This window comes from Bubalus bubalis, chromosome 17 (genome assembly GCF_019923935.1).
Source record: "Bubalus bubalis isolate 160015118507 breed Murrah chromosome 17, NDDB_SH_1, whole genome shotgun sequence".
In the NCBI taxonomy this organism is placed as follows: domain Eukaryota; kingdom Metazoa; phylum Chordata; class Mammalia; order Artiodactyla; family Bovidae; genus Bubalus; species Bubalus bubalis.
In genome coordinates, this window is record NC_059173.1 from 54,340,113 (window position 1) to 54,367,766 (window position 27,654).

At 45.8% G+C, this 27,654-nt stretch overlaps 2 protein-coding genes and 1 long non-coding RNA gene across 8 annotated transcripts in view; 2 read left to right on the forward strand and 1 right to left on the reverse strand.

Moving 5' to 3' along the window:
* Positions 1-7,838, forward strand: part of MGST2 (microsomal glutathione S-transferase 2) — a 36,399-nt gene extending 28,561 nt beyond the window's left edge. For 2 of the 4 annotated variants that reach the window (XM_006079260.4, XM_044930448.2), the window contains exons 3-5: positions 2,048-2,118; positions 5,826-5,907; positions 6,378-7,838. In XM_006079260.4, the coding sequence (XP_006079322.1) occupies positions 2,048-2,118; positions 5,826-5,907; positions 6,378-6,507 (283 nt within the window). In that variant the 3' untranslated portion in view covers positions 6,508-7,838. Of the gene's footprint in view, positions 1-2,047; positions 2,119-5,825; positions 5,908-6,377 lie in introns of those variants that run through there. The other 2 variants (XR_329408.4, XM_045163169.1) reach the window with 2 other exon arrangements.
* Positions 7,839-11,335: 3,497 nt separating this feature from the next.
* The window catches only part of MAML3 (mastermind like transcriptional coactivator 3), a 460,242-nt gene continuing 443,923 nt past the window's right edge, over positions 11,336-27,654 (reverse strand). For 2 of the 3 annotated variants that reach the window (XM_025267080.3, XM_044930446.2), the window contains exons 3-5: positions 24,676-24,933; positions 19,942-20,029; positions 11,336-14,815 (exon numbers count right to left, since the gene is read on the reverse strand). In XM_025267080.3, the coding sequence (XP_025122865.3) occupies positions 13,827-14,815; positions 19,942-20,029; positions 24,676-24,933 (1,335 nt within the window). In that variant the 3' untranslated portion in view covers positions 11,336-13,826. The remainder of the gene's footprint in view (positions 14,816-19,941; positions 20,030-24,675; positions 24,934-27,654) is intronic. The other variant, XM_025267081.3, reaches the window with a different exon arrangement.
* On the forward strand, positions 22,481-27,469 carry LOC123465042. The gene is made up of 3 exons (XR_006640117.1): positions 22,481-24,051; positions 24,542-24,666; positions 27,162-27,469. It is a non-coding gene; the product is annotated as an uncharacterized LOC123465042 (long non-coding RNA).

Sequence of the window (27,654 nt, forward strand, 5' to 3'; positions counted from 1 at the left end):
GCAGTAGGTAAGGGAAGTGCCCATCAGCTCCCATGGGCACCAGGGAGGATCTCATCTAGCCCCTGGATATGTGCTAAACTAGAAGCAGGGTCTCCAGGCATCAGCTTGTAAGTATGGAGGCAGACCCTCTCTAGAGGAAGACTGGAGACATGACTTTTTGCCTGCTTCCTCTGCACTGAGCCCCAGATGGTTAGCTGTACTGAGTGTTCATGCATTCTGTTAAGAAATGCTTCTTTGCTTGCTACAGTCCTGTAGGTCTCATGGATGCAAACCCTGTGGGGTTGCATTTTGGGGAAATCAGCCCTCAGGCAGAAGTCTTTAAACTTGGAGTGCGAGATGTGCAGTCTAACCCCTTTGCTCCTCAGGGAGAAGCTTGGGGTTGAGGATTTCCTCCTGAACGTATGATGCTGTGATAGGGGTGAGGAGAGTGTGTCTCAGCTTCTTTTGCTTGTTTCAGTGTGGCCTTTTTTTGGCCACACCACTCAGCTTGCAGGATCTCAGTTCCCTGACGAGGCACTGAACCTGGGCCATAGCAGTGAAAGCCTGGAATCCTAACCACTAGGCCACCAGGGAACTCCCACTATGGCTGCTTTCATATTGGCCTGATGTGTAGGAGTCATTCAGCTGGTTTCAGGATTTCTTGCAGAGGGAGTTGCTCTGTGTGTGTCTACACATTCATTGCACCTGCAGAAGGAGGGAAGTTTAAGAGCCTCCCATGTTAGCATCTTGGTCACAAAAGAAAACAAACCAAAACAAAACACTTCCCCCCTGCCCACATTGAGGAAAGAAGAGGGAAAAAAGAGAGAGAGAAAAAAAAGAATCATTCAAGGTGACCTGGGTTAGAAGACTCAGCCTTTAAGAACAAGGATCAACTGTTTCTTGGTCGTTTGCCTCGTAACCTTACATACTCAAGCTTTAAGGCTTAAGGATCCTACATCCATCCTTAAAGGAAGGATGTAGGATCATTTCTAATCCTGTAGACTATGACTCTTCCACCAGGATAGACTCAAGACCTTATTACACATTACATTGAAGTTTTCTTTTACCTCGTTGTGATATTGTCAGCAGAGAGCTCAGCTAACCTAACCAAGATCACTTGGGGGCATAGCACAGGAAGGAAGATGAATATAATTCATCTTTTTTCCTTTTGCTAGGTGCAGACGAATTAATTATAGTTCCCAGATAATGATTCCCTTTTGCTTAAAATAGTATCAAAATTTCCACCCAAGTCTTCTATGAATAGAAGCAATTTGACTTGACATTAGGACAGAGCTTTGGGGTCTGGAGATGACACAGACTTCCTCTGATTCTCTGGGAGGCATCGTCAGCTTGGGTTCTCACTCTTTAGTTTTTTCCTCCATAAAATGGGAATGAAATATGCTTCATTTGTTTCAGGAGGTTTTAGGGGATTTCTTTGAAAACCATTTAATACGATGAGCAACTCAAATGGAAGGCACTGGATGCAAGAGAATTCTGGGCAAGAAATCCATTTAATATGAATGAGCTATTTACTGGGTTATTTAGACAAGATACAGAATGATCTTTAGGCTCAGAATTGGAACCATCTCTAGGCCTGTCTTTTGGAAAAGAGCTATAATTCTACTGCTGGCAACTTACATGTAGAAGAGTGATTCTTGGCCCCGCTCTGAGGTTTGAAAAATGTTTGAGTCTAACCTTGAAACACTAGAGGTGCAGATGATAAAGAATCTGCTGGTAACGCAGGAGAGCTGGGTTTGATCCCTGGATCAGGAAGATCTCCTGGAGAAGGGAATGGCTACCCACTCCAGTATTCTTCTCTGGAGAATTCCATGGACAGAGGAGGCTGGCGGGCTACAGTCCATGGATTCCAAAGAATTGGATACAATTAAGTGACTCACTCATTCACTTGAAAGACTAATTTTACCTATAAGGACACTTATGCTCTTTAGGTTAATTCTTGTATTATTTTTGTAAGAAGAGGCTGGACATTTACCTCTAGGTGAAAACTCACTGCTTTGGTGTATAGTTTTCTCATAGAATAACCTACATCTTTATTTTTTTCCTGCAGGCAAAACTGTGTGGAGTTTTACCCAATATTCATAATCACATTGTGGATGGCTGGATGGTATTTCAACCAAGGTAAGTTTAAAAGACAACTCTGTTCTCATGATGCCTGTGGTCCTTACAGCCATTAAGTAGCAAATATTCACCTACACATCTATGGATCCTGGAAATTGTTTTAAGCAAAAGAAGCACTGTCTGTTTGCATCAAAGAGCAGTGTGCTACAGATAGGCTAACTTTGGCTTCATTCAATTTAATTCAGTGATTTTTTTTTTTTTTTAATAAAAACTTGGAACAAACCAGATGTGGGGGACTCCAGAATGAAGATGACATGTGATTTTGGCTTCAAGTCTAATACTCTATAAATTCTAATTTATCTGCAGGAACAGAACACAGAATTAACAGTTTACCCTAGTTATTATCGGAGAAGGCAATGGCACCCCACTCCAGTAATCTTGCCTGGAAAATCCCATGGACGGAGGGGCCTGGTAGGCTGCAGTCCATGGGGTCGCTAGGAGTCCGACACGACTGAGGGACTTCACTTTGACTTTTCACTTTCATGCATTGGAGAAGGAAATGGCAACCCACTCCAGTGTTCTTACCTGGAGAATCCCAGAGACAGGGGAGCCTGGTGGGCTGCAGTCCATGGGGTCGTACAGAGTTGGACACAACTGAAGCGACTTAGCAGTAGCAGCTAGTTATTATAGCTAATATTTATTGAGTACTTACTTCATGCCAGGTACTTTTTTTTTTTAGTTAAATTGGCTGCTTGGGGTCTCAGCTGTGGTGTGTGGGAGCTTCTCTCCAGTTGTGGCACGTGGGCTTCTCTTGTTGTGGAGCACAGGCTCTTGAGTAGTCGTAGGCTTGAGTAGTTGTGGCATGCAGGCTCAGAAGCCTTGATGTAATGTGGAATCTTAGTTCCCCAGGGATCAAACCCATGTCCCCTGCATTGGAAGGCACATTCTTAACCACTGAACCACCAGAGAAGTCCCTGCCAAGCTTCGTTTTTAGGTGTCACGCATATATTATCTCTTATGTAGCACTTATAGGATTAAAAACCTCTTATGAGGTAGGTTCCATAATTTCTGCTTTATAGGTGAGGAAACTGAAGTACAGAGTGGTTAAGTGTTTTGTCCACCTTAGCTTTCACCAGTATAGGAGAAAATTAGCTTTCAAGTTCAGAGCAGGGTTTATAGGTATTTGACCAACGACCCATGTGCTTTTTCTTAGGAGTTTCCAAGAATGTGGTCTACTGGATGGAGAAACTTTGTAAATATCCATTTTCTATTTGAATGGGGGATCCTTGGGGAGCTGAGGGCTTTACTGAAACTCTGCCTAGCCCTTTCACAGGTCAGATTAGCACCAACTACCTTTTTGGAGAAATTCAATCTCTTTTTTCTCTGATAACTCTCATGGCCTTATTTGCATTTGACATTTGATTGTTAAGATTTAAATCAACCAAAATTCAGCTGCTTTTCAAAGGCAAGGTAAAGTCGCTCAGTTGTGTCCGACTCTTTGCGACCCCGTGGACTGCAGCCCACCAGGCTCCTCCGTCCGTGGGATTCTTCAGGCAAGAATACTGGAATGGGTTGCCATTTCCTTCTCCAGGGGATCTTCCCGACCCAGGGATCAAACCCAGGTCTCCCGCATCGCAGGCAGACACTTTAACCTCTGAGCCAACAACCCTGTCACAATTTTTTTTACTGTCAACTGAGAAATTTCAGATAAAATATCCTGCAGAGAAAGACTTAACTCTATTCCAAGTCACCTTTTTTTTTTTTACCCCTTAAGGGCAAGAAGGGTCGTTTCTTGTCCGGTGAGACCACATTCACAACTAATGAGAAAAGAGCCTTTTGGCGATGGCACTCGGCCTGTGCCATTTGACCCTTTGGATTTCACTGGATGGGCTGAATGAGGCTGCCTGCCTGTCAGGGAAGGGTTTCTTGGGTATCTCGTTGTAACTTTCATTCTTTCTCATCCAGAGTTAGGTGGCCTATTACTGCCTTGACCAGTTCTCTTTGACTTTGTGGGAGCAGTTGCTTAGAAAGGGAGTTTCAAGAACCACGGTGCGCTCAGGATCTCCCCTTCCTCACAGGCCAGGTGGCCCTATCAGCCCTTCTCCTCCAGCTCTTTGCTGGATCCTGTCCTTCTCATCCTTCAGGGCCCAGCACAAACAGCACCCCTCAGAGGGGCCCTCCCTGACCCCTTCCTAAAGGTGAGCCCCCTGTTCCCCCTGGCCCACCCCCCTTTGTTTCCTTCACAGCATATTCAAGTCTGTACTTCTCCCTTTGTCTTTGCTGATAAACCCATAAGGGCAGGGAGCTTATGTCTTTTTTACTGCAAACCTCAAACCTTACAATAAGGATACTTGGTACAGTATGCAGTAGAAACAAACAAACAAAAAGTTTGTGATGTAATAAAATTATGAATTTAATTTTATCCATCATACCAGAGTCCCACAAACAGACTTCTAGTGTTTTCAAGAGGGCTCTGGCATTTTGCATCTGTGACTTGCTGAGGAAAAGAGAGGGTCCCTAGTACAAGAAAGATACGGAGATTGTTTTTTATTGGACAAGATGGTGGAACATCACCCTGCATTCCACATTTCTTTTAGGTAAAATGTGTATTTGGTTAAACGCACAAATCTCAAGGGTACCATTTAATGAGTTTTGACAAATGTGTAAACCTGTCTCACTCAGATCCCTATCAAGATGTGGAACATGACTACCACTCAGAGAGTTTCCTCAGGTTCTTCCCCGTCCCTTTCAGAGGCAAAGAGTGCTCTGATGCTCTTCATCCTAGTTTAGTTTCGCCTATTTTAGAACTGTCCATAATTGGAATCATATAGTATGTACTCTTAGATAATGCTTCATTCACTCAGCAAAATGTTTTTTGGATTCTCCATGCTGTTGCAAGTTGTCCGTTTCTTTTCATCGACAGTGGGGTTCCGTATTGTATGCTTATCACGGTTCGGCTATCCATTCTCCTGTGTATGGATTCCCAGCTGTTTCCAGTGTTTGGCTGTGATGAATACAGCTGCAGTGAATATTCTGAACAGGTCTTTTTATGGATATGTGCTTTCATTTCTCTTGGGTAAATACACAGGAAAGGAAGGACTTGCTGGGTCAAAAAGTAATGTTTGGTGTTTTAAGAAACTACCAGATCTTTTCCCAGAGCAGCTGTACTGTTTTGCTTTCCCACCAATAATGTATGAGGATTCTAACATCCCCAACATTTTGTGCTGTCTGTCTTCTGAAACTTTTGCCACCCTGGTAGGTGTGCAGTGGTATCATCTCCTTGTGGCTTTATTTTTAAATAAGAGGGAACATTTTTTTTAAGTTTTTTTTTATTTTTGGCTGATCTGGGTCTTGGTTGCAGCATGCAGGATCTAGTTCTTGAGCAGGGATCAAACACTGGCCCCTGGTATTGGGAGCATGGAGTCTTAGCCGGTTACTGGATCACCAGAGAAGTCCCCTCATTGTGGTTTTAAATTGCAGTTTTGCTGATATCAAATGATGTTGAATAACGTTAAAAATTTTTTCATGTGCTTATTGGTACACTTGCTTATATTGCTATGTGAATTTTCTATTCAAGTATTTTCCCCATTAAAAAATGGTTTTTCTTTCATTATTGAATTGTCTGAGTTCTCTATACATTCCACACACAAGCCTTTGTCAGATACACGTTTCGTGAGCGTTGCCTCAGTTTTCACACCACGTTTTGAGAGTCTGCCATCATGTTCTGTGTCTTTGCTATTTTTTTTTTTCTCTCTCTCTCTCTCTAGTTTTTGCTACTTGTCTGGGTCTGGTGTACATCTATTCCCGTCACCAGTATTTCTGGGGATACGCAGAAGCTGCTAAAAAAAGGTAGGGAGCACCCAAGGATTGTGTATTTGGACAGAAGGTCGCAGGATGGTCTGTCTTAGCTCCCTGTTCCTGTGGTGTAACACCGATGGCCGTGATGACAAAAAAGCTGCACGTGCTGCGCACGCCGCCTGCCCAGGCCTCCACACTTAGGTGTGAGGCAGAGCACTGGAGGGGTAAAGCTGTGCTCTAAGTGTGCACCCTTTGACCACTGCACTTTAAATCCTTGCAAACATTTTGCCCTATCTCCCCAAAGTTGCCAAGGAAATAATCCTGCCCAGCGTTGATGATTCTTTGAATGTTCAAAGGAGCTAGGCATCTTCTCTAATTTATTTGATGAATCAAAATGTTCAAGTGCAACAGCACGGAAGTTCTGGGCAGTGTTCATAGGAGAGGTCTGCTCCAGGCTCCCCGGCTTCCTCCCTGTAACCCCGTTTATTCATCACCTTTGTCTCTCTCATATCTGCCCACAGGGTCACTGGTTTCCGGCTGAGTCTGGGGGTTTTGGCCTTGTTGACTGTCCTAGGTGCCGTGGGGATTCTGAACAGTTTTCTGGATGAATACCTGGACATCGATATTGCCAAGAAACTGAGGCACTTCTAACATTTCACCTTCCTTTGTGCAAATGCTTATAGGAGATGTTTCCACTCTCAAGGTTAGACAGTGCCACTTGTTCCATTAAAAGAAATAAAATTCTCTTTCTTTTTTGAAATGGCTTTATAGAAACATACCTTTTAGATTTCCTGAAATTTGCTCTGAGGGCAAGTATCCTAACACCAGTGGATGTGTGCTGAGCCCTGGTTTTAGAAGCACATGCTGAAGTCATGGCTGCTCATGTGGGTAGAAAGCAACCTGACCTGTCTGTGCCTGGGGCTTTCCATCTACCACCTCCATCACTTGCCTCTAAGATTGCTTCTCTCGTGATGGGGAGTTCCAGACAGGTGCTGAAAAGGCTCTGAGCCCATTTCATTGGTTGCAGGAATGCCACAGATGGTGGAGGAAGTCAGCAAACACATAAAGTAGCCAGAGAAGAGAGTCATCAACTAATGGCACAAGACACAGCTGGCTGTGAAAATGGACTTTACAAAGTAAAAAGAAAAAAAAATCTGTCATTTTCAAGAAACCATCCAGAGATGAGTGCCTGGAGAATACCTTGCCCCTGGATAGGGGAGAGAGAGGTCATGGTCATGACTGGAGAACCTAGGCTGGGTTCCACTGCACACCCCCTGTCCTGCGGGGCTGGGGGCCTGCTGCTGTTGGACCCTGACGTGCAGTCACGGTCTGGCACAAGACTGATGACCTTCACTTTCTTCATCTGGAAAATGGGCATGAGTCTTCAGGAACCTTAGGGAAATGGAATTGTGAGCATATATAACACTTTTTTAGTATCAGGAGAAGGACTCTCTGTAATTTTTCTAAAGAAAGTGACAGCCTGAATCTTCAAGCACTTTTTATTGGGACTTTTTTGGTGTGCTGGTACAAAGGCAGTTACAGAGACCATGAGTAATAGAGAAAAATAAAGGTATTAAAACACTAGTGTTTCCAGAATAGAAGGGGAGAAGACACGAGCACCTCTTGCATCCCAGAGGGCAGTGTGAATAGCCCAGAGCACGCTGAGAACCATCAGCCTGGGATCACTAGCTCTCTCTCTGACTCTGGCTAAGGCAGCTCGCAGTGGAGGTCGTGCAGCAAAGAACTGAAGACACCAGAGCCAGTCAACGCTAATCCTGTTCCACCACTCGCTGGCTATCCTACCGCAGCCCTGGTAGCTCTCTGCCTCAGTTTTTTTCCTCGGGTATAATGGGATTGCTGTCTTACAGTGCCGTGATTCTATGGTCTTTTTACTTTTTAGTATTCTGATCATTTATAGTGACTCGTATTGTGACATTTTAATTGTTTTGTGCATTGAAGACAATAAAGGAAGAGAGTGCAAATTTTTGACCTGAAAGCACAATTTCTGCAGACTCATATCCTTTGGAAGTGAGAAAAAACCCACAACTTTTCCACATCTTACTCTCCAGGCTTTGTAAACACTTTGAATTTTGCATTTAAATTGGAACTGTTGAAATATGTAAACTGAAAACATACACACACAGTTTGGTTAAACCACACATGTAGAAAATGAAGATGGGCCCACCAGCATATCAAAACTTTGTATCTCTACAGTATCTGAACTAGAACTTATTCCCTTTGTTCTAATTCTGTTGTCACCAAGGCAACCACTTGATGATTTTAATTCATATAAATTTGGCTACAGGGAGTAAATGTGCTGGCCAGAGAGACACAAGTTTCTCAGATGTTTGACATACATATTTTTTGTGTATTAGTAAGTTGATTGATTTTATTTCCCTTTGTTTTGGCCGGGTGGTGCATGTGGGATCTTAGTTCCCCAACCGGGGATCGAACCTGTGCCCTTCTGCATTGGAAGTGCAGAATCTTAACCACTGGACTGCCAGGGAAGTCCCTGTTTTGTTTTGTTTTTTAATTTTATTTTTAGAAATCAGATTCCTTATCTCAAAAAGTCAATGTTATAAACAAAGGGAGAAGAAATTTTCTCTATTAATAGAGCCTTCAAAAGCATAAACTGGTAATGTGGGGTCCTTGATCAAAGCCTAGTTAGGAAAAAAAAAAGCTATGGGAATTGGCACAATTAGAATAAAGAATAAGAATTCAGTATTAGGGAATTGTGTGTTCAGGGCAATAATGTTGTTGTGGCTAGGGAAGAAAATGCCCTAATTCTTTGGCGTTGTATGCTGGGAGGTTGTAGGGTGAAGTGACCCGTTGTGTATAGCTTTGAAATAGTTCCACAGAATATATATGTGAAGCATATGTGGCGAGGTGTTAATAAGTATCAAATTGAGTTGGTAAGTGTGTAGCTCTTCATTGCATTATTCTATTTTTCTGACTGTTGGAAAAGGTTCATAACAGAAAAGTTAAAAAATCTGAAGCAAAGTTAAAAGCTAAAGGCAGGTTCTTGGTAGCTCTGTAGATTTTTTTAATGTTGAGAGCTGCATGCTTGACTTGGGATCAGCGTTAGGAATGGAGTCATAGCATCAGCTGTAGCTCGGCAGCTGTCCTGGACATGGCCCAAGTGTGTGAGTGCTGTGGGCTAAGTCACTTCATTCGTGTCCGATTCTGTGGGACCCTGTGGACTGTAGCCTGCCAGGCTCCTCTGTCCATGGGATTCTCTAGGGAATAATACCAGAGTGGGTTGCCCTGCTCTCCTCCAGGGGATCTTCCCAACCCAGGGATCAAACCTGGTCTCTTAAGTCTCCTGCATTGGCAGGTGGGTTCTTGACCACGAGCACCACCCAGGAAGCCCCAAGCGTGGGAATGATGCCCTAATTACCTCTGCTTGTTATGAAATGAGACACGTGTCTGTGGTAACTTGTCCAGAGGACAGCAGCATGAAATCTAATGTCCTTACAACTTAAAAAGAAGTTAGATAAAGGACTAGTTCCGCGAACAAGTAGCCCTGCTCTCTCCCAAGGTATTTTTCCTCCCCTTCTTTTCTTTGGAGGATGAGGTGTGGCTAAAATGTCATTATAAGGAAAAACATCAAGTCTTTGTTTTCTTTAACCCCATTTCTCTAGATATTAATAGAACCTTCCTTGAAAAGATGGATTAAAGGCAGAAATAGCTCCTTTAATGCTTCTGAATGTTCCTTAACTTTCAGCAGTAAAATACCTCCTCACGGGGGCAGATGCCCAGTGACTTCTTGGAAAAATGTTTATTCTCTCCCTCCTTCTTTCCCTGTTACACACTTGTTGTACTGAGATTTTACAAAGGTCAACATGAGTACAAATAAGGAATCATTTTAAAGGAGAAAGGTATTCCATCCATCCAGGGCAGTAAGTAAAAACATGTGGTTTAACTAATCCAGACCAGGAGAAGTACTCAGCCCTTCTCAGGCTTCATGATTTATTCGGTTGCCAGCCTTCCCATCCCCACCCCCAAATCAGTTGAATTTTGATCGCATGTCACTAAGTCTGTATCACTGGGACAAGGCCCAGTGTCACACTGCTTTTTTCTCCATGCTCTTATTTTTCAGCTGGTCTGGAACCACAGCCCGCCACGGGTAGGGGTCAGTCCCTACCCACGGAAGGGACTTTTCTTCCATAGTCGAGTTCATTCTTTCTCTTGGTTTATATGTATTAAAACGCACCTTTGGTTTGGATCTATTTTTGATGATGACCTTATTCTGTTCTTGTGGCCTCTTCTGCTTCATTCATCCAGACAGTTTTGACACATGATCCTTTACCATGCCTTTTAAAGTCTGATGGAAAGCCTTAGGTCAGGTCTTCTAGAAGTGGAGTGGATTCACATGTGAGTGATTTGTTAACGAAGGGCTCCCAGGAGGGGGAAGCTGAGGGAGTTGGGGAGAGGGGGAACAGGGAAGAAAAAGGCAGGAAGCCCAGCAAGGAGGTACCTTCTGGAGAAGTCCCAACCTCTGCCAGCTCCTGCAGGGGAGCTCAGGATAGAAATGCTGTCTCAGGGTTTGTCCAGGCAAGTTAACTGGGTTTTCACGCTCCTGCACCAGCAGGCCATTGGCTCCGTGAGTCTGGAGGGATGTAAATGTCTAAGCACGTTCAACTCTGTGGGTGCTGTTGGCTGAGCCGGGCTCTGGCGGGAGACTGCCCTCCAAGGAGACGCAGTTGGAGGTAAGGCACCCATGGTGTGTGTGTGTGTGCCTGAGTCTGGAGGGATGGAAACGTCCAAGCACGTTCAACTCTGTGGGTGCTGTTGGCTGAGCCGGGCTCTGGCGGAAGACCGCCCTCCAAAGAGACGCAGCTCTTTGGTAAGGCACCCATGGTGTATGTGTGTGTGCATGCGCCTAACTACAGTGTCCATTAAAGTGGGGCGAGGCCTACTGTTACTCTCCCACCTAATATATTCCTTGAGTTTTCTTCCTTCTCAAATGAAACGTGTACTATCAGTTTTCCAAGTTCCCTGAGTGAACCAGGCAGAAGCTGAGCTGTCTTGGTTCTGAATCCCAGATGGATCCAGTATACTCCTTTCATAGATGACTCTCTTCTTTCACTTTTGCCACATTCCCCCGGAGAGCAAATTTGGAACGTTTTAACAGTGTGGTGGAATTCAAAAGGCTGGGAATGACTGATTGATCTCCACTGTTACTTAAATGTTTAAATAGTGATATCAAAATTTCGAGACAACAACTACAGTTAATCAGTTAAAACCCAGGCATAAAACGTTTATCTGCTTAATTAGGGCTGGAGCGCCTGTGACAGTCCTAAAAGAGACTTTTTTTTTAAAGTAATGTTTCTTTTTGTTTTCCTTTGGCCATGCTGTGAGGCTTGTGGGATCTTAGTTCCCCGACCAGGGACCGAACCCTGTGCCTCTTGGCAGTCAAAGTGTGGAGTCCTAACCACTGGACTGCCAGGGAATTCCCTAAAATAAACTAAACTTTGGATTGGTTCAGATAACGATCTTTTATTATTTTTTTTCTTTAAAAGTGGTATGCCAACATCACTTCATTTCTACATTTCTGAGTTCTGTACATTTCTCAAAAGGAAAGAAGCAATGCTCAATGTACAAAGTAAAACCAGAAAACTAGAAAAATCTGAATCAAATGGAGGGAGTTGCCATAGATCATACAGTACAAATTAGTAATTTGATATCATCTGAAGTGCAATACCACTGCTGGGATGATGAGTTAAGGAATGAAATAAAAATACTCTATTTTAAACAAACAGTATATATATATTTATATGTATATTTTTTTTTACAGATAGTAGACCCAGTGATATCTGTAGTATTGTAAAAACTTATTTACAAATAACTTTTTTTTTAGACATTACATATACATCAGCACCGTAGTAAAAACAAAAAACAAAACGAAGCCACCTTATTAAAATCTACCTCTCTATGTAGTTGGTCCCAGTATTGAGCATTTGGAGGAAGCGTTCAAGAGAGAACAGAGGGCCCCTCTCCCCCTCCATCAGCCACCTCCAGTTCCTCATCATTGCTTATATATTTATTTCCTGTACCTTTCAGAAAAAGGTAAATATATATTTCTGTGTCTTCTCGTTTCTTCACTTTCCCTTGTTTTTGGTTTTCATCTGCTTCTATTCGAGACCTCCCCTGGTGGTGGCCCTCCTCACGCAAGGAGTTCATGGTCAGCCTGCCACCACCTCTTCCCCCAGGGACCACAGCCCTGACCTGGGTCCTCACCCATGTGGCCCCCTCTGGTCTCCAGCCTGCACCTTGCCAAGGAGAGCTATGACCTTGGTACTTGGCGAGCAGGCCCCGGGCAGTGCTTGCCTGCCTGCTGCCTCTCTATATCCTCTGTCCCAGCTCTTCATTTTTACCTGCTTCAGTCCCAGGACCTGCCCCCAGTGTGACCCCCCAGGCTGGGCCGGGGCTCTGGTGTGGCAAGTGACATGTGAGTGCACAGAAGCTAGCCTGCCTTTTGGACATGGAGGGAAGGGATGGCAGGAGAAAAGCTTATGCCATGCTCACTCGCTTAGGACAAGAGCTATGTCCCGTGGCCTCCGAAACAGGCCAGTGGGAGGGGAGGGGACGGCAGATGAGACCAGCCCTCCAGCAGCAGAGATTGTGGATCCCTTCCAACAGACTTCACTTAGGACAGATCTGCGTGAATTACACAAAGAACAACTGTACAGAACTTCAAGAGGGTATCGCTTTGCCCAAGGAAAGGAACCATACCTTCCCTCTTTTCATTACCAAAATGGGTGAAGTGGAGCAATGGGTTTTTCAGTTCCTCAGCTTTCAGGGCTTGAGAGTTGTCTTTCCGGTGAGCAGGGATGAAGGGTCAGGCTGCTTTAAGAGCATCACCCCTGGGATTTTCCCAAAGGGAACCAGAGCCAGTGATGTCCAGGCTGGTCCTCCCTAGTGTCCCAGAAACATCAGATGCAGCTCATGGAAACCCACCCCCAAGCAGCAGAACAACCCGCTCGGTTCCAGGCAGAGAAAGAAAAACTCCAGTGTGGCCTTTGCATTTCAGGCATTGTCTAAGTTCTTCTTGCTCTTATTTTCCCTCCGCCCAGGCTCCCTAAAGACAAAAGCTTCATTTCTTCTTGGATAGTCTGCAAGGACCAGCACAGGCAGGCTGGAGCGGAGGTGAGGAGGAACGGGGGCAGGGACCAGTTGAGGGGAAGGTGGCCACACTGACAGACACACAGCGTCCACCCCGGGCCTCCCCATCCTCGGCCTCCCGGAGTAGATGGGACCGGCTGAGATGTATCGGGTCGTACCGGGCCCCCAGGAAGCGCCAGGCCAACTCCCCGAAGTAAAAGCCACCAGGGTCATCAGCAGAGGGCTGCCCGCCCAGGACTGCCAGGACCCTTCTCCAAGCTCTAAAATTCCTGCAGGTCATCGTGAACAGGATACAGGCCTGTAGGGTCTCCTGTCTTCCTGTGACATCTCTCTGCAGCCAGAGTTCAGCGCATATCTGACCTGTGCTCTTGGCCTGCATCACCACCCAGCAGCCTCCGTGGGACTCTCAGCCCCAGGCTCTCTCCCCTCTGGGTCTCCAAAGCTGTAGACCCGGGCCAAGGCCAGGAAGCACTGATGGCCACCTCACTTTGGGCAGCAGTCTGTCTTGGCTGGAGTGGCTCTTGTTGGGCCTGGTGATCACAGGGAGGGCCAAGCTGAGGGCTCTGGAATCATCTTCCCTGCCCATCTCTGGTGTGTCCCCCTCTCTTGCAGCAGGATCCTCAGGGCGTCTGTCTCCATTGCTGTGTGAAAATCAGGTGAAACGGGGCCCGGTGGGGCTGTGGATTGGCGCCTGGATCTTGCACAGTCAGCTGGCTGCAGCTTTGCTCAGATCACGTGGGTCAAAAAAACAACACAAAAAAAACAAGGATGCGGTGACATCCTGTTTCTTTTTCATGGCTGGAGCTTTAAACCACTGGAGTTGTGGTGGCCTGGGCCTCTCCTAACTAGGGGTTTCCAAACAATTCATCGAGCTCCTGCATCCACTCGTCCCCTGGTCCACCTTTGATGATGGAGTCCACAAGGTCGGCACCGTCCGAGAGGCCGGGGAAGGACGCCCCGGCTGTGTCGCCACTGTAATTGTACGACATGTCCTGAGGGGGGTTCCGCTCGTAGCCTTGGCTCTGGCTGCTGGAGGCAAAGCTGGCACTGGGCATCGGCGGCTGTGCTGGGGGCTGGCTGAAGGCTGGCATGCCGGGAACGCCCTGGTTCAGGCCCGACATGACCATGGGCCTGGCCTGGCTGGTGCCTTGCTGCCCCGGGAGCGGCGGCATCATCTGCCGACCCATGGCGGCCGGGTTGAGTGTTCTCACCCCGCCAGTGTTCGCATCCACCACCTGGCTCAGTCCCTGGGGGAAGTGCTGCTTGGTCAGCCTCGGTTGGCCGGCTTGCAGCGGGTAGCTGGCGCCATTGCTGAATGATGCTAACTCTCCACTAGTCCTCCCAGGCATCCCCTGTAAGCCCCTCTGTTGCCAGCTCTGGCTTCCCTGCTGGACCGTTCCCATGATGCTTTGCAGCCTCGGTGGGCCCTGGGGCCTGGGCAAGGACTGGCCTACCTTCATCTGCTGGCGCTGCTGGGTCATGGGCGAGTTCACCAGCATGCTCTGACCAAACCCACTCACCATCCCAACCCCTTGCCCCGAGGTGGGCTGCCTCGGCCCCTGGGCTTGGTTGTGTGTGATACTCATACCGCTTTGGTTTGGGTGCTGCAACACTTGGGTCATTCCTGTGCTCATGTACATTCCCGGTTGGCTGGTGGGTGTGTTGCTGTAAGGGGCCAGTCCCATCTCTGACTGGGTGGCCGCTGTGGCCATTGTCCCTGGGTTCTGGGAGGGTCCCATTCCCATCATGCCTGCGTTCTGTGCCATCAGCCGTGAAGTTCGCATGCTCTGGAGGGCAGCCTGGCTCCTCACAGCTGCTATATCCTGGGGAGACCCTGCAGAGAAAAAAGGACACACCTCTTCACTCATCTCCATAAGCGGTGCACAGTGACATGTAGCTGGACTTTTCTTTGGGAATGACAAAAATGCTTTGATTAACAGATGAAAGGATCTACTCTGATAATAAATCCTTTAAAGAGAGATGATTAATTTTCTGACTATAACATACACTGATTGTGAAAAATTTGGAAAATAGGGAAAGCACAAAAATGAAAATGAAAGTCACCCAAATTCCCACCATCCAGAGATGACCACTGCTAACTTATCTTAATATATAAAAATACACATGAAAATTGGGATCACACAGTAGTTGACTTTTCTATTTGATGTACCATGATATTATTTTTGCTCCTATTACAGAAGCAATTGTTTCTTTCCCTCATGGCTCAATCAGTAGAGAACCTGCCTGCAATGTAGGAGACCTGGGTTCAATTCCTGGGTCGGGAAGATCTCCTGGAGAAGGAAATGGCAACCCACTCCAGTATTCTTGCCTGGAGAATGCCATAGACAGAGGAGCCTGGTGGGCTACAGTCCATGAGGTTGAAAGAGTCGGACACGACTTAGCGACCAAACCACCACTTCTTCATATGATCCTCAACCAATAAGATAGCATCTTTTTGGAGGTGAGAGGAAATTCACCTCCTGAGCTAAATTAAGAAATGGTGGCTCACTTTGCACATCCTTTTGTGACATGGAATATGGCTCAGTAGAGAATACTATCAGTAAAGACCATTAGACTAATTTCCCTGGAGATTTGAGCTGGATTTGAGAGGTTAAAGGCCCCTGCTTCTGCTAAGAAGCTATTTTGGCAGATGGGACATTGTTTGGATCCCCTCTGTAGATTTCCACATACTCCGGATTCTCTGAATCATAACATGTCAGTGCGAACCTGCCAGCTTCCTGAATTAGAGAAAGAAGACATCCTCCTACTTGCTACCTGGCAATGAACCAGATGCACCGATGCAAAGGCCACACCTTCAAATCAGCAATGACCACTAAGGCAGAGCAATGATGCTACTTAAAAGCTGACCAGAGTACCAACGCCCAGTCATTCAACTCTATTTGACGTTTGAGTGAGTCCTTCTTTACATGTTTCCAGGAAATTTCTAAACCAGCCAAGAGAGTAAAAATGTCACCCCTAGAATCCCAGTCAACATTCAAGGGCTAGGAGGTGCACAAAAATGGATTTTTCTGTCTCTCTGCTAATGATGAAGTTTATGAAAAAAAGAAAAATAGTTTTTCCCTGGACATTTAAAATAGGTGCAGCATGGGAGCCAATCAATATTATAGGCAAATTTGATCATTCCTGGGAGTGGGATGAGAAATCAGATGAGAATAGTGTATAACCTTGTCAATCCTGGCACCTTGGCAGATAAGAGGAGTGTGTTTTTGTCTTTCTGATAGGGTTATTGATTTCTGGGCAGCAACCATGTCTCTATATTTTCTTTCAAGAAAGAAAATTATGGGAATTTTGGTTATGACTTAAGTTTTTGTGGCTTGAGGTCAGTATCAGGCTGCATTGAAAAATGAAATGGTTACTGTGAGGAAACCAGAAAGATCTGGGGGAAATCCCTAGAAGCATTTCAATCTTTTGTTTTGAGCTTAATGATAGCTAAGTGGATTTAGATATAATGAAGATATTAAAAAGTTCCTAATTAAACACTGGTCGGTAGTATATCTTGCAGCTTGCGATCTTGTTATGAAGTTTTGTGACCTTAACGACTAAATTTGTATCAACAGCACAGCCAGCCTGATAAACTGGGGTGAAGTGGCTGATTGGGTTGCTTATAAAAAAATTTAAGGGAAAAATATTGCTGACTCAGATTGATTGAACAGACCCAAATTACATAAACAGGCTGCTGGAAATGGATGAAAGGACTTTCGTATTCTGAATATTTTTGTTGTCTCTTTAGAATTAATATGTTGAAGGATTAGGTTTTGTCTGCAATAATTTTGTGAGTCAGATTACTGCATGTGTTAAACAACAGGCTTTCTTGAAATTTTTGTCTAAAATAGGTGTTACTGTGAGACATTATAGTCAAATTAATTTTCTTGTCTATCGGTTAACATCACAATGTCAAAGAAAAATTTCCATATTCAAAAAGAGACAGTAACATGCAATTTTTCCCCTAAAAGGATCTATGTTCTGTTTTCACTCATAGGAAGTCCCTAGTTACGAAAAATAAGCACTTCCCCATAGGCATGTAACACTGCCCAGAGGCACAGAACTCAATAAGCGATAGATCATCTTTAAGACCTTTGAAAAGTATAGTGGTGGGTGGACCTGTAGGTCTCAGACAAATTAATCCGAACAGAACCTCTGTCCAACGACAAACTTTCTTATCAATTTGCTATTTTCTCAGGTACATAACATTATGATATCTAGGATGTTAGTCAAATATGTGAAAATACTGAAGAGAGTAAAAAAAAAAATTGTATCAATCAGCTCAGGAACCCTCAAATATAACTGATTGTTCAGCTTAAGTGTATGAAATTTTTAGGTTGACTGCCTGTAATTTGGGGCTTTAGAAAAGTTCAGAGGAGAACTTTTAAATAGGAGCCAAACCATCTAGAATAACTCAGAGAGGAGTTATTAAACTTTGGTGGGTCTTTTTAGTCTAAAAAATAATGAGTTATGAATCTAGAAAACTCAAAGGACATGGTGCCGGGTTTATCAGATTCAACGGTTTAAATTAGTTCATAATATAAAGCACCAGTTCCCAAAGTGTGGCCCCTGGGTCAGCAGCAGCAGCAGCATCTCTGGGGAACTTGTTACAGATGTAAATACAGATGCAAATACAGATCCAGCTCCAGATCTCCTGAATCAGAGATTGTGGGAACGAGAGCGGGCCGTCTATTTTTTGAACCAGTTCCGCTGGTGACCCGATGCAGGCTCAAGTCTGAGAACTACAGGTATAAAAGGAGGGCTCCGTGTCTGCAACAAAACCCACGCCTGTAACAGTAACTATTTCCCACTCTTCTACACCCATGGCCAAGTGAGAAAGAGAATTCTTCAAAGAATAGTGGCACAAATTTACTGCACAGCACTTCCACCGACAGCCCAATTCCCTTTGTCCTTCCCTGTGTGGGGCCCCAAAGGATCTGAAGTGATATAACTGTCCCACAGATTTAAGGGTGGTAGCTACTCAAGCCCCAGGGGTCCATAGGCTATCCTCAGGAAGATCTGGCCGTGAACACCAGCAGCTTTCAGACTCTGAGCCACAACTCACAGTACACACACACATGGGCTCAGGACAGAAACAAAAGCTGCCCTCGTTATGATACACTCGAATCATTTTTTCCTATTATTTCATTTTAAAAATGCTGGTTGTGGCCCACTAAATTATCTTCGATGGGCTTTCCTGTTGGCTCAGACAGTAAAGAATCCACCTGCAGTGCGGAAGACCTGGGTTTGATCCCTGGCTTGGCAAGATTCCCTGGAGGAGTGCATGACAACCTACTCCAGGATTCTTGCCTGGAGAATCCCCACAGACAGAGGAGCCTGGGTGGGCTACAGTCCACGGGGTCACAACGAGTTGGACACAAACTACTTGGGTGTTGCAACCCGAAGAGTGAAAAATGCTACCCCAGATCATAAATTTTTCATCCGCAGTCTATGGAAAAGGGTAAGTCTTGTGAAATGATCCATAAAGTTTGTATTTATTTACTATATATGCATACTTCTGTGCAAGGGACTTCCTGGCTTCTGGCAGATTGTCAAAGTGAGAGATAACATTTGAGAAATGAGGATGCATTGATCTAGGTCCTCCAAGAGGATAGAGGACAAGAACTAGGATTTCTGCTGCTTCATGACTCCTGTGGCCCCCCGAAAACTCCTGTGGATGAGACTGGGGAGGATCCTCAGACTCATCCTCCACCATCATATAAGACACATAGGGGTTCCCTCTATTGGAGATTGAAGGGATTGATATTTGAGGGGATCAATCTGTGGTGCTGGAGAAGATGCTTAAGAGTCCCTTGGACTGCAAGGAGATCAAATTAGTCCATCCTAAAGGAAATCAACCCTGGATATTCATTGGAAGGACTGATGCTGAAGCTGAAGCTCCAATACTTTGGCCACCTGTTGCGGAGAGCTGACAACTCATTAGAAAAGATCCTGATGCTGGGAAAGATTGAAGGCAGGAGGAGAAGGAGGTAACAGAGGATGAGAAGATTACATAGTGTCACTGACTCTATGGATATGAGTTTGATCAAACTCCAGTAGATAGTGAAGGACAGGGAAGCCTGGCGTGCTGCAGTCCATGGGGTCGCAAAGAGTCAGACATGACTGAGCGACTGAACAACAACAATCTACAAAGGAATGGCAACCCTGGACAGTGCAGCCATTCCTCCTGGGGCCATGATTCAGGATTTGTGCAAAGGGCAACAGGATCAAGACAGTCCAATCAAGCTCAAGTCCCTATTTGTCTTCTATGTTCAGCAGAGATTAGTGGTTGCTAAAAGCTAGATTCTTCCACTGCAGGTGCTGAAAGTTAAGGCTTTGGTCAGCAGACCTGCTAGGATTAGTAAGAAAAATGTGACACAGGATTTTCCCCACTGTCGTCACTGAGATGTGATCTAGATACCAACAAGGCTGATATTGGGTCAATAGGAACCTGTATGTCTTTGGAAAGTGGGAATGTTTGTCTCTCAGTTGTGTCCAACACTTTGCGACCCCATGGTCTGTAGCCCACCAGGCTCCTCTGTCCATGGGATTCTCCCTGGAGTGGGCTGCCATTTCATACTCCAAGGGATCTTCCCAATCCAGGAATTGAACCTGGGTCTCTTGCATTGCAAGCAGATTCTTTACCATCTGAGCCACCAGGGAAGCCCTGGTTGTTAAAATATTGAAATACTTCTGTACTTTTGGTAAAGAATAGCTGCTCCGGTCCTACCCCCAAAGTCACCATGACCCCACCCTGGGCCCACCAGGACCTCTCTGGGGCCCAGTGGCTGAAAGGTTAATGCCTGGTATTCTGACTGGTTGGTACCATCAGGTCTTAAATATTTTCCCTATTACTTGGACACCAAACACAGCACCCACGGCACTGTCTCTGGGTGACGTTCACTTTAACTTCCCCCCTGGAAGGAATACAGTGGCAGAGGTGTGTACCCGCCTCACCTTGAAACTGGGCGACCTGCTGCACTGGGTATGGATTCCGCTGCTGCTGCTGCAGGTGCTGCCGGGGCAAGTGTGGCTGCTGCAGCTGCTGAAACGACAGAGGACAAGGAGGGCCAGGAGGTGAGAAGGGAGAGAACGTGCAATTAAATATCCCAGCCGGTCTGAGGAAGGCGGGTTTTACAAACTAAACTTTGTATTGAAGAATAGCACATATAGGTAAGCACCCAGGCGTGCAGCACCTGTATACAGTGCGAGGGATCCTCCCAAATGGACACACTTTTGGGAACCAGCCTCTGGATCAAGATGCAGAATGTTGCCAGGAGCCCCCCTGTCCCTTCCCCTGACCCCTGGGGAGCACCCCCAACCCAACTACATGTTAGTTATGCCAGCTTCTGTACTTCATAGACGTGGGTTTTAGGCATCGTATTTGAGTCTGGCTTTTGTGTCTGTCTTCTTGCATTTGTTGCATTTTGAGCTTCATCCAGGTCGATGCCTGAAGAGTGGGCTGTTCATCCTCACTGCTGAGGAGTATTCCCCCCAAAGAACATACCTCCGTGTCTTTATCTGTGCTGCAAGGGATGGCTGTTTAGGGTGTTTGCGGTTTTTGGCCATCAGAGCCACTTCTACCATCCACATCCTTGGTGAACCTCTGTGGCATGTCTGCTGTGTGGTCTTGCTGGCTTAAAAGGGATGTGTAGTCACCCAGGCAGTTTTTTTAAAAAATAATTTTACTTATTTCTGGTGGTGCTTGGTTGGCGTTGCTGCATTGGCTTCTCTCTAGTTTTGGTGAGCGGGCTCCTCATGGCAGCGGTTTCTCTTGTTGCAGAGCACAGGCTCTTGGGCAAGAGGGCTTCAGTAGCTGCAGCACCTGGGCTCTAGGGCACAGGTTCAATAGTTGCAACGCACAGGCTTAGTTGCTCCATGATCAAACCCATGTCTCCTGCATCGGCAGGCAGATTCTTTACCACTGAGCCACCAAGGGAGCCCAGGGAGGCAGTTCTGACTTTGCTTTTTCAGTATCAGCTGCATGCCTTTCTCAGCATCGTGGGGACTGAGCTCAAACAGACAAGCAACTAATTTTTAATGACCTAAAATAGATGCTTCGGGTATAGGACGATGGGATTCTCAGGGACTATTTTAAAAAAAGCCTCATTTTAGTCCCAGGGTGTCACACTGCCTGCAAAATACATCTCCATGAGTCAAAAATACAGCATCTAATGCCTTGAGGGAAGCGCGTGGAATTCCGCATACACCAGGAACCATGAGGTCTGTTTTAGTTTTTCTTCTTGCAGTCAAGGGGCTTCTGTACTGCCAGTGTTCTTACCCATATACTGGGGAGGCTACTGTGTATCATTATCATGCTGAATGTGAAAAGGGAGAGAAAATAAGAATGAGGTGGAAAGAGCAAAGAAAGGGGTTTTCGTTCTGGGTCTAATGTCAAGTAGCTGGGTGACCTTCGGGGTGTCATTTAACCTCCTCTGTAGCCGTGGAATATTCATTAAGCACCTTTCATCTGCAAGGGCTAGAAAAACAAACAGCCAGGGCTCTGCTCTTTAGAGTGTTCATTATAAAAATAACACACGTTGACCACTTCTTAACACATGTGTTTATTTCTATTTTTTTTCTCTTGTTTTTGTTCCTGGGCAGCTCTATAATTTTCTTTTTCTTTATTTTCTTTTTTCCTTTTTGTTGACAAGGCCAGCCAGCAGTCTGGCAACTGAAGAAAAGAACGGCCTCTGTTCACCTTGTCCTGTAGTGCCTACCGTGGTGTTTTGCTGTTGAGATGAATTAATTGTGTAGACACAGCATAGACAAGAAACCATGCTAATCTTTTAGGCAGCAATCTAAGAACATTATTGAAAGTAAGCTGAGCATTTAAAAGCTTCTCTGAAGCCAAACTTCCCATATTATGTAAGAATTTTAGTGTCCCATCTACAAATGGATATAAGCCCTGAAGTAGCCTGGGGTGGTGGGTTCTGGGTCAGGAATCAGGGGGCCCAAGGTGCCAGTCCAGTCTCTGGCTCTCTCTAGCTCTGCGATCTCTAAAAAAAAAAAATCATGTAAGCTTCCCCTGCCTCAGTTTTCCTCATGTGTAAAATAAAGAGACTTCATGATTAACATTTCTTTCAGATCTACAATTCCAGGTTCCACTGAACCTTAGTGAACGGATGGCAGCTGACACGCTCTGCGCTCTGAGAAAAATGCATTAAATGTTAATTCACGCCTGGTTTCTACTTGCTCTGTTCTGATTTCTAAGTCCACTGAGAACCATCTGAATGTTCCCAAAAATATGCAAGATCCCCAATCTTTCTGTTTTCCCTCCCATGTCCTTTCAGGGAAACCCATGTGTTCCCAGTATGCTGCTGGCAAAGTTGAAAATGTTAGGATGCTTTCTCAGAGAAGGCGATGGCACCCACTCCAGTACTCTTGCCTAGAAAATCCCATGGATGGAGGAGCCTGGTAGGCTGCAGTCCATGGGGTTTCTAAGAGTCGGACACGACTGAGCGACTTCACTTTCATGCATTGCAGAAGGAAATGGCAACCCACTCCAGTGTTCTTGCCTTGAGAATCCCAGGGACAGGGAAGCCTGGTGGGCTGCCGTCTGTGGGGTTGCACAGAGTTGGACACGACTGAAGTGACTTAGCAGCAGCAGCAGGATACTTTCTCTGCTGCTGTAGGGACCAAGAAAATCAGCTTGACGTTGATATGGCCACATCTATCCTCAAGAGTGTAGACCCCCAGGTAGGTGCATCAATAAGCACTGTCCCCAGGTGCAGGCGGCATGCTCCATCCCTCTGCCTCAGTTCTGGCCAGTCCCACAGGACGGCTGGCTCCTGTGGCTGCAGCTCTTACGTCACATTCCGTGACACCAGGGTCATGTGACAGAGCCCCACCTTGTGCTGTTTCCTAAGGATTTTATACACGTGACTCATGAGAACATCGGGAAGAAGGCTGGGAAATAGGGAAATCTATCTGGCAGATGAGAGAGGTGAAGTGGTTTTTTTTGCCAGAATCATACCACGAGCAAAAGATGTGGCCCAGCGTAAATTGTTCTTTTGGTCCCTCTTCAGCTCTTGGTACACACAGTCATTAAGGAATTACACACACACTCTCTCTCTCTCTCTCTCTCTTTTTCTTGCAACTTCTCATTTCCCAGCTTTTCTGAGGAGCCCTGTGTCTGTCTTCTGTGTCCTGGGTTCTGAAGGGTCCCGCACTCTCTCACCCAGTGGTCTGTGGGCACCATCCTCGGTGGCTCTTCTTCCTTCCACCTCCTTCCTCATTCCTGGGCTTGGCTGGTCTCACGGAGTGGGGACACGCCTGGCCTGGCACAGCCAAGTTTGGCCTGGTTACCCCAACTCCCCTTTGTGCCATGGTCACAGCACACCCATCAAAGACAGTCACTTAAAGGATCAGGCACATCTGAAATTGCCTAGGCTTGGCTGAGGGGAGGATTTGCAAAGCCCAGCTTCCCCTCGTTCCCCTCGGTAGCCCCGTTTATCACTGTCTGAGAGACATGAGTGTGGTTGCTTGTCACACACCTTCTGCAGGGTGAGAGGGACAGAGGTTTGTTTGTACAAGAGCTGCCAGGTGGCTGACTGACCTTGGTGAAAAGGGAGATAATTACACAGCTGTTCAAGAACAAAAGTGAAAAAGGGAAGCTAAGTGAACTGTGCTCAACAGTACAATTTTTCTGTTTGGGGGGATGACTGGTGTTACTTTGAATGCTGCTCTTGGTCACTAAGGACCTCAACGTGCCTCTGGTCCTACACAGCATCTTGTATAGTTATGGTGTGGTGGAGGATGCTTGATACATGTCCAAAATTCTGATCCTATTAGGAACATTCTAGAAGGGTAATTGGACCTTGAGCCTTAGACGATAACCTCACGGCTCCTATAACAGAAGGGCAAGATGCATGGGTCAGACCCCCCACTGGAGCCATCTAGGGACGGCCTAGATGGAAGACCTTCGGCCTCTCTCAGGATAACACGAAATAAGGCAAGGGCCTCTTGAAAAACAAAACACACTGAAACTCAGAGGAGCAGCCCACAGCAAGGCTTCCTTTCAAAGCTGGAGGAATTATGTGTCAACGGTGGTCAAAGACGCCTCAGGTAAAGCTTTCTCTGTGTTAGGCCTTTAACTCAAAGATTTCCTGAGCTGTTTTCAAAGCTGCTGGGAATTTTTCTCAAGTTTGCACCCTTTCTGTGACCCAGAGTTCAGGTTTCCAAGTAGTTCTGTGGGCCCTATTATTCTGCAATTGTTCCCGTTTCATTGTTCATGACCAACGCTGTGAGAATTCTTCTCAATCCCCCCTTCTGACTCTTTCCTCCAAGAAACAAAGTTCTCTGAATTATTTTCTTTTTTCTTCCTGCTGGGAATATCAGAATTTATGAAGAATGTAAGCCAGCTCCCTTCTACCCTCGCCACCCCCATGCTGATTCCACAGACCCCGGTACCAGAAGCAAGAAGCAAAAAGCCAGACTTGAAGACAGGTCTCTGGCAAGGGGGTCTTCAAATGCATGGCTGAAGCCTGTCTTTTCAGAACAAACCAATTCATTCTAAGGAAAAAACCTAACTAATGGAAAGGTCTACATTCTGCAGGCTCTTCTGTAGTCTTGGGAAGTGCTGGCCAGTGACTTTCTTGCTGGAGGACGAGACCTGAGACTCGTTCACAGACACCAGGCCCTGAAGAACTGTTTGCGAATCACATGAAGCCCACGATACGCGTGAGTTACCTGCTCCGTGAGAATCTGCTGCTGCTGTTGCTGTTGCTGCTGCTGCTGCCTCTGCTCCCGCAGGAACTGTTGTTTCTGCTGCTCCATCAGCTGGGCCCGCTGGTCAATGAGCATCTGCTTCATGAGGACTGTCTGGGGCTGGCTGCCCAGGAAGCCTGGCCCCGCGGGCCCCGCTCCAGAGACCATGCCCCCTGAGCCCGGGGGCACAGAGGACTGCATGGGGCCCGTGCTCCGGGGAAGCCCCACTGGGTGCTGCTCCTGGGAGGACAGGGAGAGAAGGGAAGAGAAGAGAGAAAAGAAGTGAATGTGGTGACTTCACATCTGAACGAAAGCACAGGGGGATGGGGCATGGGGTATTCCCTCCCTATGGGATCCCTAGTGGCACATATTATATTTCCATAAAGAGAACACAGCGGTCCTCCAATCTGTTAACACAGTGGGGCTGGAGAGGCTAAAGGGGGCCAGTAATGGCTCTGCAGAATCTGAGGCCAGGTCCAGTCTGTTTCTGATGTTGCTGCTTAGTCACTAAGTCGAGTCAACTGTTTACGATCCCAGGGACTGTAGCCACCCAGGCTCTTCTGTCCATGGGATCTTTTTCCAGGCAAGAATACTGGAGTGGGTTGCCATTTCCTGCTCCAGGGGGATCTTGCCAACTGGGGAATGGAACCCATGTTTCTTAAATCTCCTGCATTGCAGGCAGATTCTTTACCACTGAGCCACCTGGGAAGCCCCTGTTTCTGATAGGATTGGCTAAAGAATAAGAATTGCATTTTCAGCTAACCATCGGTGTTCCTCCAAAGGAAAGGGAATAAGCCTTCAGGTGGGGCTCATTTTCAGTCTAATAGGAGGCAGCCTGACCACCTCTTCATCCTTACTGCCTGTCTGGCAAAAATGGGCTACTTAGTTAGTAGGAGAGACATTTATAGAATGCTGCTGGAATTGATTAATCAGCAGAACTGCTATTTGATGAAATTCTAATTAATTGTGACATTTGAAAGCTCTGACATATGCAAAAAAAAAAAATCCTGTTAGTGAGAATTGTTGATGGGGAGAATTAGGAATGTGTTACACTGACCAAAGATATGGAATCTCCTAACATCTTTAAAGCAATGGCACCCCACTCCAGTACTCTTGCCTGGAAAATCCCATGGACAGAGGAGCCTGGTAGGCTGCAGTCCATGGGGTCGCTAAGAGTCAGACACGACTGAGCGACTTCACTTTCACTTTTCACTTTCATGCATTGGAGAAGGAAATGGCAACCCACTCCAGTGTTCTTGCCTGGAGAATCCCAGGGATGGAGGAGCCTGGTGGGCTGCCATCTATGGGGTCGCACAGAGTCAGACACGACTGAAGCGACTTAGCTGCAGCAGCAACATCTTTAAAAACAGAATTGAGTCTCAGGTGTCTGAGATAATTTAAATGTTGGGGGTTGAACTGGGTCTCTAGATTCAATAATTATGTCAGTCAAAGGATGTCAACTTTTAAGGACCAGTCCTTAAGGAACAGGAGATAGGGAACCCCTCATACACAGCCCAGGTGACTCCTCCGAGACTGTGCTCAAGGGGAAGTAACAACCCAATGGTGTAGACCACTGGGAAAAAACAGCTGATGGGAAAAGTAGGTGTGCGGCCATAAGACGTAGTTTCTTGATGCTTCCTTTCCTGTTCATTCTACCAAGCACACCTCGTAATGGCAAAGTATTATCTGATCATTTTGCAGAAAAGTGTGAAGTGAAGTGAAGTCGCTGAATTGTGTCCAACTATTTGCGACCCTATGGACTGTAGCCCATCAGGCTCCTCCATCCAAGGGATTCTCCAGGCAACAATACTGGAGTGGGTTGCCATTTCCTTCTCCAGGGAATCTTCCCGACCCAGGGATCGAACTCTGGTCTCCCGCATTTCGGGCAGACGCTTTACCCTCTGAGCCACAAGGGAAGCCCATTCTGCAGAAAGATTCCCTTTAATTCATTCAAGTTTCAAGTAATTAATCTGAACAAAGAGAAGCCGCTGTCTGAGAAGTATACAAATTAAATGGATACACGTTTAAGGACATACACAGTCATTTTGTGAGGGACAGTTATGAGACTTAGATTAGGAGAGACAAATGTGAATAAATCTACATCAAACATTTTTTAGGCAGTTAGACTGGATTTTTAAGAAAGACTTCCTCATTGTAAAATCTAGATACTCAGTTTTTCACGCTGGTTATTAGTCCCATTTATACGTGGTGAAGGAAATTAAGGTTATAAAGATGTATACACAAAAGTGACTACCTTAAATGGATGCTTAGTAGTTATCAAATTTTATATATTACTTCTATTTGCCATGGTATTTCCATCATTATTAATGCATTCCTTCATTAATGCTTTCAACAAGCCTTCTTTGTGAACAACATGAATTTTATCTGCCTCCTATGAGCCATCCTAAATGAAAAACTGCAAATTGGATTTTAATATTTGTCCTCTTTTCACTTTTCTTCCTCTTCAGTGTCAATACAGTCAACCCTGAGGGGAGTTTCCTCTCAAAATATAGAATTGTGTTGGATCTTCTTCCCTCCCTCCAGTATCCAAACAAACCAAAACAAGCAACAAAAAACCAAACAAAAACCTACTCCTCCTCTCACCCAGGTAACAACAGCTCAAGAAGGTTGAGTTAGTAGCGCTAAACTAACAATAGAGTTGCCATATGATCAAATAGGAAAAGGAGTACGTCAAGGCTGTATATTGTCACCCTGCTTATTTAACTTATATGCAGAGTACATCATGAGAAACGCTGGACTGGAAGAAGCACAAGCTGGAATCAAGATTGCAGGGAGAAATATCAATAACCTCAGATATGCAGATGATACCACCCTAATGGCAGAAAGTGAAGAGGAACGAAAAAGCCTCTTGATGAAAGTGAAAGAGGAGAGTGAAAAAGTTGGCTTAAAGCTCAACATTCAGAAAACAAAGATCATGGCATCCGGTCCCACCACTTCATG